At 39.5% G+C, this 15,336-nt stretch overlaps 1 protein-coding gene across 1 annotated transcript in view; it reads right to left on the bottom strand.

Annotated features, from left to right (window-relative positions):
• Window positions 1-5,725: 5,725 nt before the first annotated feature.
• The window catches only part of LOC139691859 (WAG22 antigen-like), a 36,062-nt gene continuing 26,451 nt past the window's right edge, over window positions 5,726-15,336 (bottom strand). The window contains exon 4 of the mRNA XM_071589816.1: window positions 5,726-7,756. Coding sequence (XP_071445917.1) covers window positions 7,535-7,756 — 222 coding nt within the window. The 3' untranslated portion in view covers window positions 5,726-7,534. The remainder of the gene's footprint in view (window positions 7,757-15,336) is intronic.

Raw genomic sequence — 15,336 nt, 5'->3', positions numbered from 1 at the left:
CAAGAACTACTACGTCAAGTTGAGTCCTCGATAAAGAAAAATATCAGATGACGGGTATGAAAAAAATAAACACTTATCTAAAGGTAAACGGTTAAAATTTTGAAACCGAACTGCGTAAGGGAGCAAGAGTCGCTCACCCTCGCATGCATTTATTCCTTTTTTTTAAGACGACCTTGCAAGCTGAAATATATTTACTCCCACCCCTTCCTCAAAAATCTGTTTTTTTTTCATTTCCTCTGAATACCAGTGCGTAGTATTCCAACATGAGCAAATTAGTCCTTATTATCTAAAAAAGTTTTCCATACGTACTGATTTATCCTCGTGTGTTCAAAACATGCCGCCCGAGTCCCGCTCACATAAGCGATTTGCAGGATGTTCGCGACGATTCGCCTCACGTTTTGAAATCTGCCGAGAACTCTATTTATTTTGACCGTGTTTAAACCACCCCCTCACCGTTGCCGTAGAGCAATCGGTGCGCTATAAAATGTAGATTTGGCTCGAAATGCTTTTCAGAGTAAGAACGTTAAAACAAAAATTCAGTTTTATATTTTTTTACCCTTTTGGTTTACCAAATACGCGAAATTCACATATAAATATGCGCGATATGACAGACGAATAAGAGCATGATTTCATAATAATTTTTGAAAATTTTGAAGTTTTTTTTTAAGGATGCAAAGAGAGGAATTGAGATGCTGACATAACGGGTGATTCTCGAATGAATTCTCTTGGAGAGGTAAGGAGTAGTAAAGGAAGCACAAGTCTTTTGTTTGTTCAACCTTTTTGTGAAAGCAATCCATTCATCTCGTTAATACGTAAGTATCTGCGCTAAATGACCCCTGGTGGCCATTATAAACATTATAAAAACTAATAAAAGTTTAAGATTATTGAGCGGTTTACCTGGATATCTTCTATTTTTGATAAAAATTAACGTCTATATAAAGCGCGTCTTATTCAAAGCTCATATGATTTTGAAATCACTTTTTTAAACTACGTGTTCTGGATATGAAGAATAAATTTAACTGGAATTTTACAGCAACTTCGGACGGTCAAACGGCTAAGAACTGCAAAGTGGATAAAGCTGAGACCACAGAATATCAAATGTTCCACACAAATCCTGCGTTAAGGCAAGGTTGATTCTGAATAGGCCCTGCTTAAAAATCCTCTGGCAACCACAGCGCGCCCTCTCTTTCTCGTGGTATTTGTGGATCGAGGTCAATTGGCAAAGCATTACATGATTTTTACTTCATTTTTTGCGGCTAGGCAAGGGGCATTGGAGGCATTAGAGGGGGAGTAATCTTTAGACATGAAAATATCCCTCTAATTTGTCTTCTTCACCTGCCTTGCAGGTTCCATGAACCCACAACTTTCTCGGTTCCCATGGTTACTCAGTAAAATGTGGACCCTAGAAACCGCGATTAGGTAGACAAGAGAATAATTACTTTAAAATAATTCGTCGAGAACTATACTTTGGTATAATAGATATAATATATGTATATGCTTGCCTAAGTACAGCCTACCAACAACTTCACTTTTTCCTATTCAGTTTTCTTTTACTTCGTACCTAAGGCAGCTTTACTGAAAACGAGCATATTTTAAAAAAATTCTCACTTGATGAAAAGAAATAATTTAAAACCAAACACTTTAAAAACCGCCACATGAACACAGGAATGCGCACCAAAAGCATTCACTTATTATTTATGGATTTAAATTTGAGTTTTCTTCTTTCTTACGTCGTACACATAGAATGTATGCATGCCAGTTGTAACATAAAATACTCAGACGTATGTTCTTGTACGTCCAAGAGCATTTCAGTGCTAATACACAATTCCACTCGTGACCACTCAATACCCAACGTAATTATCAATCTTCTGACCTCTTCATGCCTCCACACTTTGAGAAACCGAGCACTTTTTCCGTGGATTAGCTCCTTTCTTTCGGAGAAGGGGAGATTGTTCGTCTTTCACGGACAGATTCACACGAATCGTCAAACCAAACGCCATCATAGCCGTCACCAAACCGCAAGTGACGCAATGAAGCATATGAACACGCAACGAGGCACGGCCGTGCTGAATTAGTCTTCCGCATAAGCGATAGTTTTATCGGTGGAATTCTGAGGCGCAAAGTATCATAAACTCTTTTTCTATCTTAACTTATCATCGAACAGTCTCACCGTTTCCCTTACACCTAAATACGCCAGTGCTCGTCATTTGACACTAAACAAACACGTTAACGCACACAAACATACAAGGTCAAGCACCCAAATATATACTCTCTCATACCCGTGCATACTCTTCCCTCCAAAATTCCTCTCAGCGCAGAAGATTTGCCATGATAAGATGAACAACGATGGGGACACGAACGATGAGAAGGACGCAGTAAGAAAGGTCTTAAAAGGGAGGAATAAAATGATGATTTGGGAGCGTAGAGTGTGGAACGAGGAAGATAACTTTTGTGGAAGATAAAGAAGGTAAGTAGTGTTAGAATGCTTGAAATTCCTCCAAGTCCTTTCTTTTTTCTCTCTCGTTCTCCATCCCTCCAATGGATTTCCCACGGGTGAATTTTCCCCGGCACTCAAACCTCGGCCTCTCACCCATTCTCACTCCCTCCCCCTCATTCTGTTCAACAATTCCTCCTTCCCCTTATAGCCTACTTCCAGTGCCTTTCGATTCTCGTCCGCTTGCCTTCCTCCCCTCGACTCAAACTTCTCTTCCCGACGAATGTATGTGCCTACGCGTGCGGACCGCCTCTAGCCGTGAACTGCGAATTTTATCTAGACGCCGGAAAGGAAATCGTTTCGCTTCGGTTTTATTTTGGTCGCCTTAACGCACTTCCATCGGTCGTATCTGTCCCTCCGCCCACTTGCTCAAACTACCGGAGCCAATCCCTCTCGTGGGTCCCATTCGGAGACCTACTCCCCGACGTTCAAGTCCGCAGAAGGTGAAATGTGGATTCAGTCATCTTGTCCGAAAGTAAAGGTCCGTAGTAGTCCCTAAACTGATCAAAATCTTTCATGCTTTATCCAGGACCACGGTGGATATGTCACAAGGGTAAATGTGAACATAGCCTTCAGAAAATGAAACCTTAGCGTGCAAAGTTGGTACTGTGCGAAGAGAAATACATACTAATAAATGAAAAAGAAAAACTTTGTTCCAATCCACCACTTTATTTCAGGTACGACTAGTTTCGACGCTACGGCGTCGTCCTCGGGTACCTTAGGATGACGCCGTAGCGTCGAAACTAGTCGTACCTGGAATGAAGTGGTGAATTGGAACAAAGTTTTTCTTTTTCATTTATTAAAATGAACTTCCACAAAGTTGAGGCTGAAACTATTGAGATAATATAGAAATACATACTTTTATATATCCTCTATTATGATGAATAATTCACCAAAATCCCGGAAAGAGTTTTCAAAATATATTTCATGACTTAAAACATTCAAAACCTCAAAAAAATTGGTGGAATTAGAATTCATAACATCTATGCTGTGCACCAAGGTTGCACAGCAACGTCGAGCCTTGCATTCCACAAATAAAATGCAGAAAAATGTCTTTAAGATAAAATAAAATAGAATAATGTCCCCGATCAATTGTTTGTACCGTTGCTCGAAGGTTTTCTTATCAATTTCAATTTTGAGATACGCCTACGCATTCAGTAGCCTTACCATTATAATTAAAAAGAAGAGGATTCGTCTACCTAGTGCTTCTCAATAAATCCGACACCTCTGCTGCGACTAAAAGAAAAATATCTTGAAAGGCAGAATGGATGGTGTGAAGAGGTTGAAGTGGACATAGTCCCGTAAGATAAAGACGAATGGAGAAGTTGAGGAATGAGTAAGGAAACAGCGATATCTAGCCAGGGAAGGGAATGATTTGGTGCGACAAGAGGCGGGATTTGGAAAGGTATGAGAACAAAGAGAGAGAAAAGAAAACGGAAAGTGGGATGGGATAAGGATTACGTACGAAACTAAGAGGAATGGGCGAAGGGAAGAGCTGAAGAGGAGAGGGGGAACCCAGCGGAGCAAACTTCCTTTCAACATCCGAGGGATGGGAAAAAATAATAAACGATCCTCACTACTGTGTGCGTGAAAAAACGGAGGACCTCTTTTTCTTCGTGAGGAAGGGATGAAGGGAGTCGCGGGTTTGGGAGCGGGGGGTGGGCGACAGGTTGGGAAAAAGCGTGAGGAGACATTAAGCCTCTGGGAGGGATTTCGTTTTTATGCGTGACAACGCAGGGAGACCGTTTCTTTGAGTAAAGGGTTTATCGCCGGAATAAATACTCCTCCCCCCATTCCCTTTCCTATCTTCTTCCCCGCAGCCCGTGGCTTTCCCTTCTCTTTCAAGGGTTGAAAAAGTAGGCGTCCCCAGAAATGGACGATTATTACGCAAGAGTGAGAGAGAAAGAGTGAGGGAAAATTTGTGAATTGAGAAATGTAGGATGGGTGAGTTACTTTTAAGAAACGCGTCAACCTTTCCCCTTGCCCCGCTATCCTTTCTACTCATTTCCTGGAGGTTATGTAAACAACGGTCTTTGCTGTTTGTACTTGAGATCAAATCCGTCTCTTCTCGGCCCACTCACTTTCGAAATCCTCTTTTCACATTCTCGAACCCTTCCTGCTTTCCCCTCGAAGCACCTGTGCCCATTTCTCTCGACTGACTCCGACTACGGAGGTGGCAATAGTCCAAAGCAGTGCTTTTTTTTGGCCAGCAGCTCCACTCCGATTTACTCATTTTGCTCGCAAAGTAAACCAAATCTTTCACAAATTGAGCGAGAACATGATATTAAGTTAATATAGAAGATACAAAGGCATCCCTGAAGACGTTAACAAAATCAATTCTTTCCCGTGACAAAAAAAATGTAATAGAATACGAATACAGCCATCCTCCAGAGAGATGGTACATTTTAGTTTGAAGGTCAGGTTTGTCAACCTGATTTTCGTCTTTTTCTGTAAATACAAAATGTATATGTGGTAAAAATGGGAGTTTCTACTAGAGATCGGAACAGAAATTTCGTTTCGCCAGTGAATTTACTAAATTGCAAGCAGTATATTTACTTGGCATTATGGCACTGATTACCTACTGAAAAAATCCTACTTAAAACCGAGGTCAAGTACAAGTGAAATACCTTTTAATCTGGTTTGTAATCTGACTTTCACATGTAATTCATGACTGCAATGAAAATATTGGCAAGCCAGAGAGAAATAACGCTAGAAGCATCCGAGGATTAGACCGTTTTTTTTCATTGGTTCCACGAAAAAAGGGTTTCCATTATCCAATATTTCGATTCGAATCCTTATTCCACCGCACACTTCCCCCAAGCCACTATCTCTTCCCTTAGACCTTTATGAGATGGATGCACACATCCGATGCATTACTTTCCGCGTCATTGCTTGCTTCCCGGAGATAATCAACTCTCCTCCCACGTCCCCCACTCACGTTTCTCCTCATCTCATTCCCATCCCATCACCCTCTCCCTCCCCTTTCCCATCCTTACACACGCACTTCACCGGCCATTTGATATTCGATTATTTCCGCCATCATAAAAATCCCCCTTCTCCCTCACTTCTCCCAAGGCCAAGCTCCTCAACGTTTTCCTCTCCATTTCCCCCGCCCGCCCACGCCCGAGCTCCTCGACTTCCAAGACGTCCAACGTTCCTTATACTCTCTCCCACACCCCAATCGCTTCCTCCACCCTTTGACGTGCTCCCATTTGTAATCCTCGCCCTCCCACCATTCCACGCAGAGACCTCTACCGAAAGATCTCTCTCTCTCTCTCAATCTTGCGCGGATGCCGCTCCCCGCTGCGTCCAAGCCCATCTTCCCTCACTAAATTCCCTCACCCTTCAAGTTTACTCCACACATACGCGCTTTTGCGATGAAAACGGAGATATTCGGATGCTCACTTCTTCAGCCACCCCATCCGCCACTTGAGAGATCCACCATCGTGCGTTCAAGGCTATTCACGGTTCGTTTTCCCAAGTGGTTATCGTAACCGAAAAGTAACGCCATTTATATCAAGAATGTAATCAATCTAAGGAACAGATGTGATGTGAATTTCTGAAATACCAATAATTGGTAAAGTGCTGAACCTAAGACCAATGTTTGCTAGGAAAATTGCACCATGGGCTGCGGTAATAAAAAACTTAAAAAACCGTGCTCAACCGTCCTCCCCCCCGCTTTCTTCAAAAGTAGACATTAGGACCTTTCAACCCCTGCGGAGTATCACAAAGGGGAAAGAGGAGAATAGACCACGGGTAACCAGGGTAAACGGGGCAATCCCTCGTAATCATCAACCCAAAAAATCAATTTATTTTGCCTCTTACTTCTCCCGTCCTTCCAACCAATCTATTTGCATACTCTTCGGTCGTACTTCGTTAGCATTTCGTCATCACTCAACAATTCCCACCGTTTGTTCCCCATCACCTCCTATTCTCGTACCACATTCAAGCAAGGTAATCAAATCCTCACCGATTCTAACGTAGTAAAACTTCGCATTGAGAATGAATCTGGAGATGTGAACACCCTCAGTGGAATCATAGAGTGAAGTGCAAAGAAGTGGACGTCGCCGACTAAAGAACAGCGCAAGGATGGAGTTTGGTGAATTGATGTAGATTTTTTTAACTATCTCCTATCTCGAAAAGAGCATATTCGATGACCAATTTCCGTTTATTTATTTCTATCGTTTGTACGCTCCTCAATTGGGTAGCGTCTGAGCAAAAATTATACGGATGAACCAAACACTGACGCGGATTGGAAAAAAGGCTATACCCTTCTATAAAGGATACGCCGCGAGTCGGTTTCTTCTCTAACTTTCTCCCTCTCCATTAGCCCCAAACTTGCCGTAATTACCCACCGGCCCTCAGCGGAGCAAATGACCTAAGCTCCGATCGCCTTCCAACAATAAACGAACCGTCTTCCCCTCCGCGAAGGTCCCTCATTCCCTTCCCCGAACCTCGGCAGACCATTGTCCTCGTCTTTATGAACCCCATCTCACTCTCTCTCTCTCTCCATCTCTTTCGCTTCTTTCCTTTCATCCCTTCCGTCCTCACTTCACTCCCCGTCCTCCGCACACAACACACACATGTGATCCCTTAAGGGGCCGTCACTCCTCCTTTCCTCCTCGGGCCTCATTCATTTGGTCCCCTGATCACGAATGCCACATCGATCCGCACCCAACGCCTGCGCGACCGCGACTCCGTGGGGGGTGTGTGTGCGTTTGGAGGGTGGGGAAGGAGAAGGAGAATGTCCGACTTGGTGGTGCGGGGAGGGCAAGAGGGAGAGCGATTTGGTGGAGGAGGGGATGAGATTCGCTCGTGTTGGTCCGTGCGGTTCGGCTGGCGGCAAGAGGACGTGGCCCGGCTCTCCTCGGCGGGCTCCGGTAGAGCCCGGTAAGGAGGGATGAGGGCGTCTTGAGGCGTCGCACCCAAAGAGCCTCTTTCGGCGACCGACGGCGGGGCGTGGTGGTTGTAGTGATGGTGGTGCTCTGTATCGGACTATTGGCAGTCGTCGCGGTCGACGGGGCGAGGCTTTCTTGGGGGCTAGAGGAGGCAGCAGCTGGCGTGGCGGTTGTTGGCGAGTTGTTGCTGGTGATGTTCGATCGAGGAGTAAAAGCCTCCGGCGAGTGCCGCCGACGTGGAGGCGTCGGCCGCCGCGTCCGACGGCCACTGGTAAGGCGGTGGCGTCGGCGGTGGTGATGGTGGGGGCGAGGAGGCCAGCTCCTCCTCGCTCCCGCAGTCGAAGTCGCAGTCGAAATAACGGCTCTGCGGTAAAGAGGGTAGGGAAAAAGGTGATAATATCATTAGTAATAGCCTTTAAAACTACGGCAAAGGAATGTACACTCAGCTTCTCAAACTTCAATAGAGTTCAAAATTTAACCAATGGACAATCTTCCATAGCAATTGTCAAATCAAAGGAGCCGCGAGTAACCAAATACACGCCATAGATTTATAAACCTAACTACGCCAGCCGTTATCAGAAACGAAAATTTTTCAAAATTTAAATATTCTTTAAAAAGAATGAATATGAAATGAGCTAATGATAAATTTATATAAAAACGGTCAATCTTAATTTTTGAATGTGAAATAGCAGCATAATTGTTTTATACTACTATTTAATAATGTGAGTTTGCGATGGAAATTCTGCAATAATGGTCAATATCGTAAAACCCAAAACCTTATGGAGCACATGTTAGACACCATGTGGAGAGTGTGTTTTAAAATTTACAGGACAATAAAACTGGGGCCAAAATATGAACTATTCTAATTAATCTAGCTATAATTTAGCATACATAACTTTAGTTAGTCACAAAATCGCTATGACCTTTATCACTGTATTTTTACGCCTAATATTGGTTAATTGTGAATCACCATTCATCTCTTTTCTGTGAAAACTCTCTCCCCCCTGATAGAATTTCTATTTTATGCCCTTCTTAATTTGTTCTTCGTACTTGTCTCTTACTCTGACTCTAAAGAATTAAATATTTGAATGATCACAAAAGAAATAAAAGTTTAAAACTATCTAGATTTAGTCATATATTCTAAATGATAAATATTTATTTGGTATCAAGTTTAGATTATCAATTAAAATAAAACAAAAGTAGTGAGATTGATTGCTATTACTCTGAAGTTTAATTTCTAAAATCCTAAATATGAGCTTGAATGACCAAAAACCAAAGAGCATCCTGAGAATTAACTACTGAAAGATGGTTTGCAATCAGAGGATTCCCTGCATGGCTATCGTGTTGATGATTAGAAAAAACGCGATACGAGAAAAGGCGCTTCATTTTCTATGGTCCTGATTACATTTCTATTATCAAAATGTCAGTTTTATAACCAAAGTCCGTTGGTGATCTTTGGCACAATTATTCGTATTCTAAACAGCGTTGGGATAATCTATGAATGCCGAAGAATGATCGACAATTTGCATAAAAACTATATGGCTCCAATTAAACTTGAGTTCAAGAATGGGAAATTTTTTGAAAAGGGGATATTTTACAAAAAAAATGACTTAAAGAAAGACATTTAATAAAATAAAGGAAAGGCAGTAGGACGGTAATAAAACCAACATATTTTGCCTTTATGCCTTTGCCATCTCTAGTGAATGACGGAGTATGCCATCTGAAGAGCACGCATGGTAACTTAGGGAATCAGATAAATATTAAATCTTTAGATAAGTAGGGAAATAAAATATGACAGCCTTTCATAGGAAGAAGTGTGTATAAATATAAACATGAGTATCAAAATAATGAAAAAAATAATCGAGTTTCGGCATGGGGGAACTTTTATTTCCAAAAATTAAATTGAGCATTCACATTAAAAGATAAATCTAAAAACGCTTTCTGTATCATATATTCCTAAGATTAAATAGCAACAAAAATAATCCATAGAAATAAGTAAGCACTACATGGGATAAGAACATGAAAAATATTTCCAGAAGTTATGAGATGCGTGGAAGAAGTATTATGTCAGAGATTACCGCAAAATATGATATTTTGGTGATTTAAGAGAAAAATTAAAATTTGCCACTAAAATTATAGAAAAATTAAACAAAGAAGTTATTAATAAAAGAACCTATGAAAATAGTATACCGTGTTAGTTGGTGAAAAAAAAATTGGATATATTTTTTGAAGTGAAAACAAGAATTCTCCATCAGTAGTTATAAATCTGAGATTTAATTTGGTTGAAATTTTGCCATTTTTCTCATAAGGAATAACACAATTATCTTTGATTAATGGTTAGTAATTGTCGCCTTTTTCTTATTTTTGTGCATATACAATAGAAGTAAAGTAAACAGAAATAAATGTTGAGGCTGACTTTTATGAGGTGTATGAATACGAAACCGATGAATGGTTTCCGAATTATAGTGTTCATAATAAATCTCCGTAAAAACGATATTTTATATATATTTTCAATTATACTTGAAGACATGGAAACTGGAGAAATCAAGAGATAAATAAAAACGGGACTGACGGAAGTATAAAATAATCTGAAGAAAACAAAAATAGCAGAAGAGTAACAAGCCAGCAAATGAGCTTACATAAAATAAGATGTAAAAATCCAAGAAAAGGCGATGGGAAAACTTCAAGAATTTTGATGAGGTATCATTCAAAAGTCTAAGTAGACCAATCAAAAAGTGATTAAAGGCTGCAACAAGGAATGTAGCATAAAGTTGAAAAAACTGCCATGGAATACAAAGTAAAGAACCAAGATTCATAAAATAACTACAAAAATGGAACAAAATGGACAAATTAAAGAGTTAATTAAAGAGTGCTGTTTTCCGGAAGATCGCAAGGAAAAGACAATTCATAAATGAATTGAAAATATTATTTGGAAACTAATGAGTTAGGAGTTGTTTCATAAAAAAATAATACAATTTAAGAGAAAGTAAAAATTAATATGCGTAAATAAAGTGACCCTTATTTGTGTTTAAATAGTTCAAATGATGATTTAAAGAACAAGATCTAGAGCAAGTTGCTAAACACGTAAAATAAAATCACACATGAATCTTTGGACGATTGCAATAATGCCATATTTGGACAAGTAAAGATAAATTAGAAACTTTAACTGAATTCACGGGGTATCTGATATAGGCAAAATCCAATAAATGACTCAATATAGTCACTCTTAAAATTGGCTTTATATTCACCCCTTCTTGAGTACAATTTTGAAGAAAATTTCAAACTAATTCATTTAGAAGAAAGACAGAAATAAATATTAGAATCAGAAATTAAATATTTCTTTAAAAATGCTCATGAAGAAGTAATTCAACCCGACGATAAAACTTCGTACATTAATATGAAATGGTTAATTACAGCTGTGATATTAAGTCATTTATTTGTGGTAACAAAATAAATCAAAAACCTTACACAGTATCTTTTGATTAAGAAAATATGAATAAAATACAATTTTCAAAGGGTATGAATAAGGGTGATGATAATGGAGAAATTAATTTACAGGACACAAAGTAGGTAAAGAAAATACGGATGTCCTTTAAGTAACTGGATGAGGTGATTTATAGAAGCAAAAAATATAACGGAATGGATCTAACTACAAATCAATAAACATATAAAAATCCTATTTCATTTAAAATAACATGAAAGCATATGTCGGTTATGAAACTGGCAAAAAACCTAAATTAAAATTTGATCTTATTGATTAGAACTGGAGACAGAAGAGTTATTTTGCAGAGGAATATGTAGTAAAAAGGATAAGGACTAATTAAATAAAGACGGAGTGTGTTTACATGAAAGGACTCGATGGGATTAGTGAAGGAAAGGAGAAGGAATATATTGTGTGCTGAGTATGTGAGGGTGACCATTGAGAAACGGGGAAGAAACCGAAAAAAATAAAATCTTGGTTGGATGAATATGAGAAGAGATCTGAAATTCTTGAGTAACATGAAGAAAAGAGAAAGAATTGTATCACTGCATTTTAAGGAAGAACCTCTATTAAAACGAAGTAACCAAAACCAAGACCAAAACTTCATCGTCCAACGAAGCTGGCATGATCTCCTATACGTTAAAAACAACTATCCAGGTGTCTTTTATTCATTTTTTGTGTTTAAAATATAAAAAATACCATAAAACATATTGCAACAATAATGATTCCGTATAATCACGTAAAAAATCTGAGTATTGCCAAAAATAAAATCCTATAAAAAGCTGAAATTTTAATGGATTGCTACGTAACGGCCTTAGAATAATTCACTTCTTAAGTGCCTTGTAATCACCTAACTGAAAGAACTAGTAAATCTCCTTTCCTTGACATCTGAGTATATTTGGCCCTTCCTTTATCACAGAAATTATATTATATTGGTATTTTTGGGAGTCTTTGGAAGTATGTAGAAAATTAAAAGTGGAATGAAACCCTCACGATGCAGAGTATATCTGTAAAGGTAACGCAGAAAGAGAATAATGTAGGGAAAACGACACAGAAAAAATTCCTATACCTACATTCCTCCTGAATTCTCGGCACCGGAGTGTCTACGTTTTATATAATGATTTGAATTGCCTTTGTTAGAATATACTCAATTGTGCACGATGAACCACGCTCAATTGAATGTTAAACATCTATCTTTATCAAGATATCCAATAAAAATTATACTCTATGCTTCAAGGGTCTTAGCCTGATTACAGGGCATAAGATGGCGACCGCAGGTATTACGAGATAGTCCCTCACTTAGAAGGGAGGGAATGGGGTTATAAGATGATGGTTTGGAAAACCCTCTTCGCTCCCGAACTCTCCCACTCACTCCCTCAACTGTTTACACAGGCATAATTGTCAGCTTAGGCCGCCAACAAACAGATGTTGGTCGATGGAGAAGCACGTGTACGCGCACGCAATTAGTCCAACACCGGGAAACGTTTCGGAGCCCGGGCTTCGGACGAACGGTCAGGGTAAGAATCTAGGGCTGGCAGGGGGTACCAAATGGAGTGGGGCAAGGAACGAGAGAAATATGTACACAGCTATGTCCTCCAACTATGTGGGTCGACTGCTCATGTAACGTAACGAGGCCTCTTCATGCCGAGGCTGACGGTTGGGACGCCTTCCCTTATAACAAGGGAGCCCAAAGAAGGGGGCGGGGTTCGTGAGGGTAAGGAACAAGAGTAGCAGCGGGTAGGGTGGCGTGGGAAAGGAGTAATGTAGAAGGGTGAGGAAGGAAGGTTAGTGCGGTTTTCGTAAGCAAGCGGGAAGGGTGAAGGTTTGGTGGAATTTATGCAAGGAGTGTTGGGGTGGGGACGGAAGCAGGATGTGGACGGGGAATTCTATTTGCATAGAGGTGCCGCTGATAAGCCCATCACAATAACACAACCAGCGATACAAAGCCAGAGTTAAGACGGAGGAGGGGGAGGGCGAATTGAGGGTAAGACCATGGTACACACTTATTGAAATAATAACTCTTGCACATACACACACTCGCACGCATACACCTACTTAATATATGACATTTCAGTATAATATTAATATATCATTTTACATTCGTGCGTGGAGGGATAATGCGTGTGTACCTTTAAAACGGGACGGTAGACCAATTTCGAACTGTTGACGGTTTAAAAAAGTGAGGAACAAATCATCGCACCGTAATAAAAGAGAATGGAATGAAAAAACGACGACTGGATCAGGACCGACAGATGTTAGAGAGTAAGGCGGAAAAGGGGATTTTGAAAGTGAAGCACTTGATTGACACCCCGGAACGTTGTTGTTGGAGGCGCCATACCAATGGAGGAGGTTATGGCGACGAACTCTTTTGGTAGGACCGCACTCGGGTGCGGCGCACGGTGAGAGATTTCGTGAGACAGAGAGAAACGTGGAAGTGGGAGGCGGGGGTTTATGAAGATATTGATCCTCATCTGAGCGGTCAATTATCCCGGGACATTGAGTTAGGTGAATGGGGAGAGTAAATGCAATGACGGAAACCTTCTATTTCGAACATGATATGACTTCCTCTACCACTGCTTTAACTCTTAGAAAGAAAACTCACATTGTGATAGGCTGATTCATCTTGGTTTCCATCCTCTCTATCACTACAGTCAACGAAGATAAAAAATTGGAAAAGCTTTTCGGGACCTCAAGGAACCGCCGATAGGTTGCTGATAGAGAACTTTGTGCAATGACAGATTGTATTTTGACCATTATTTGACAATAAATTTCAATTTATTTATTTTCATAAATATTAACAAACTGGAACTAAGTATACTATACGATGAGGATAAACTGGCCTTCGGAAAGGGGGACAGTGTTTTTCATTCAGTAACAAAATTCACAATTTCACAATTAATTCTTTCCAAGATCCCTTAGTGATTCATTATTAATACCTGTGAGTGTCCGAACAGGTTCGAAATGTTCGCAATAATTTTTGCTAATGGCTCCAGGAGTTAAGAAGATGATAACTTTCACTTTCACATATAAAAGGCATGATAAATTAGCTATATGGCATTAGCATATGTTAGAAAAAGTACTAAAAGAAAAAAATATGGCTTAAATGCTCTAAAAAGATTTGAAATATAATAGGAACATGCAAATGTTTCTTAGATTTTTCTCATGTATCCATAAATTTACATAAAATTAAATATTATCGGATGTACTAAATATTGAAATAGTTTTATTTTAGATTTCTTATTTAAGGATTGGTAATTAAGTGATTTTCGTATTGTTCCTCAGAGTGCGTATAATAAACTCACCCGTGAGCATGCGATCACTCCACACAATGCGTCTTCAGAAGCCATTTATATGCTAATATAAATTTTACTAAGAATCGCCTAAATGTTGATGCTATCGAGGAAGGGCATAATTCAGGAATTAGATTTTTAAAAACCATGAATGAAACGAGGAATTCATTTTTATCACAAACATTAGTAAACCATTAAAAAGGTTATGTAGACTTGCATATGGGCTTATCTTAGTACTTACATGTTTACAAAGAGATTATCTGACAATGCGAAATGTTCTGCGCGTAAGGGAATAATTAGAAAGAGTAAATATTCGTGCACAGTTTTACAATAAATAACCAAAATAAAGTATCAGTATAAAAGGGCAATAAATCCACCTCCACTGATACTTAAGAACAAGTACTAGGTTACAATCACAGGTTTCAGCACCTTAGTGTCAGCGTGATTCTAGACACATTTCCTTCGGTACAGGAATATAGGCAAACAATCCTTGGTAGGTATATGCTACCACCAATAACTAATCTTGTAGATTATTTCGTTGGATATTGATTTTATAAAAATGAATGGTGCTATGATAAATAATTCATTTCTACTTTAACAATTAGTTCGTATTGAAAAACATATAAACCTATTAAAAAATGAACACGAATCACATCTTTGGCTTTTAAGATACGTATCCCTAGGGTAAAAGTTCATGTAAACCAACTTTTTTGTTTGAATGGATGCACTAGGAGGAAACCAATTGCAATAGTTTACATGCACGTTTAGTATACTCGTAGTTACTGTGAAATTAATAGGGAAACTGAGAAGGGGCATATCTCTGTTGAAAACGTCAAGGTCGGTTGGTAGCTGGACATTAGTGCCAAGATAACGGTTGCTCCCCAAGGTACTAATAGCTACGGGAAAAATCCAACGGACTGTTTGTTACCTAGGGTAGGACGGACACCTGGAATATTTTCATCGGTACATTGGCATCGGAAACGCCGAAAATCTAAAAATATTATCCTTCAGCATACGTGAAATATATACATTAATGATATGCCGTTTGCTTACTCGTAGGATGAACATTTTCCCCACCGAACACGTGCACTTAATTGGCTCATTCTTTTTTGCATTTTATTGTACTCACTCGCCCGCAGCGAAGTAAAATTGAAGTGTTAGGAAAGTTTAGGG

Source organism: Hetaerina americana, unplaced genomic scaffold (genome assembly GCF_022747635.1).
Source record: "Hetaerina americana unplaced genomic scaffold, ioHetAmer1.1.p SCAF_1, whole genome shotgun sequence".
In the NCBI taxonomy this organism is placed as follows: Eukaryota; Metazoa; Arthropoda; class Insecta; order Odonata; family Calopterygidae; genus Hetaerina; species Hetaerina americana.
This window is presented reverse-complemented; position numbering and strand designations above follow the sequence as displayed.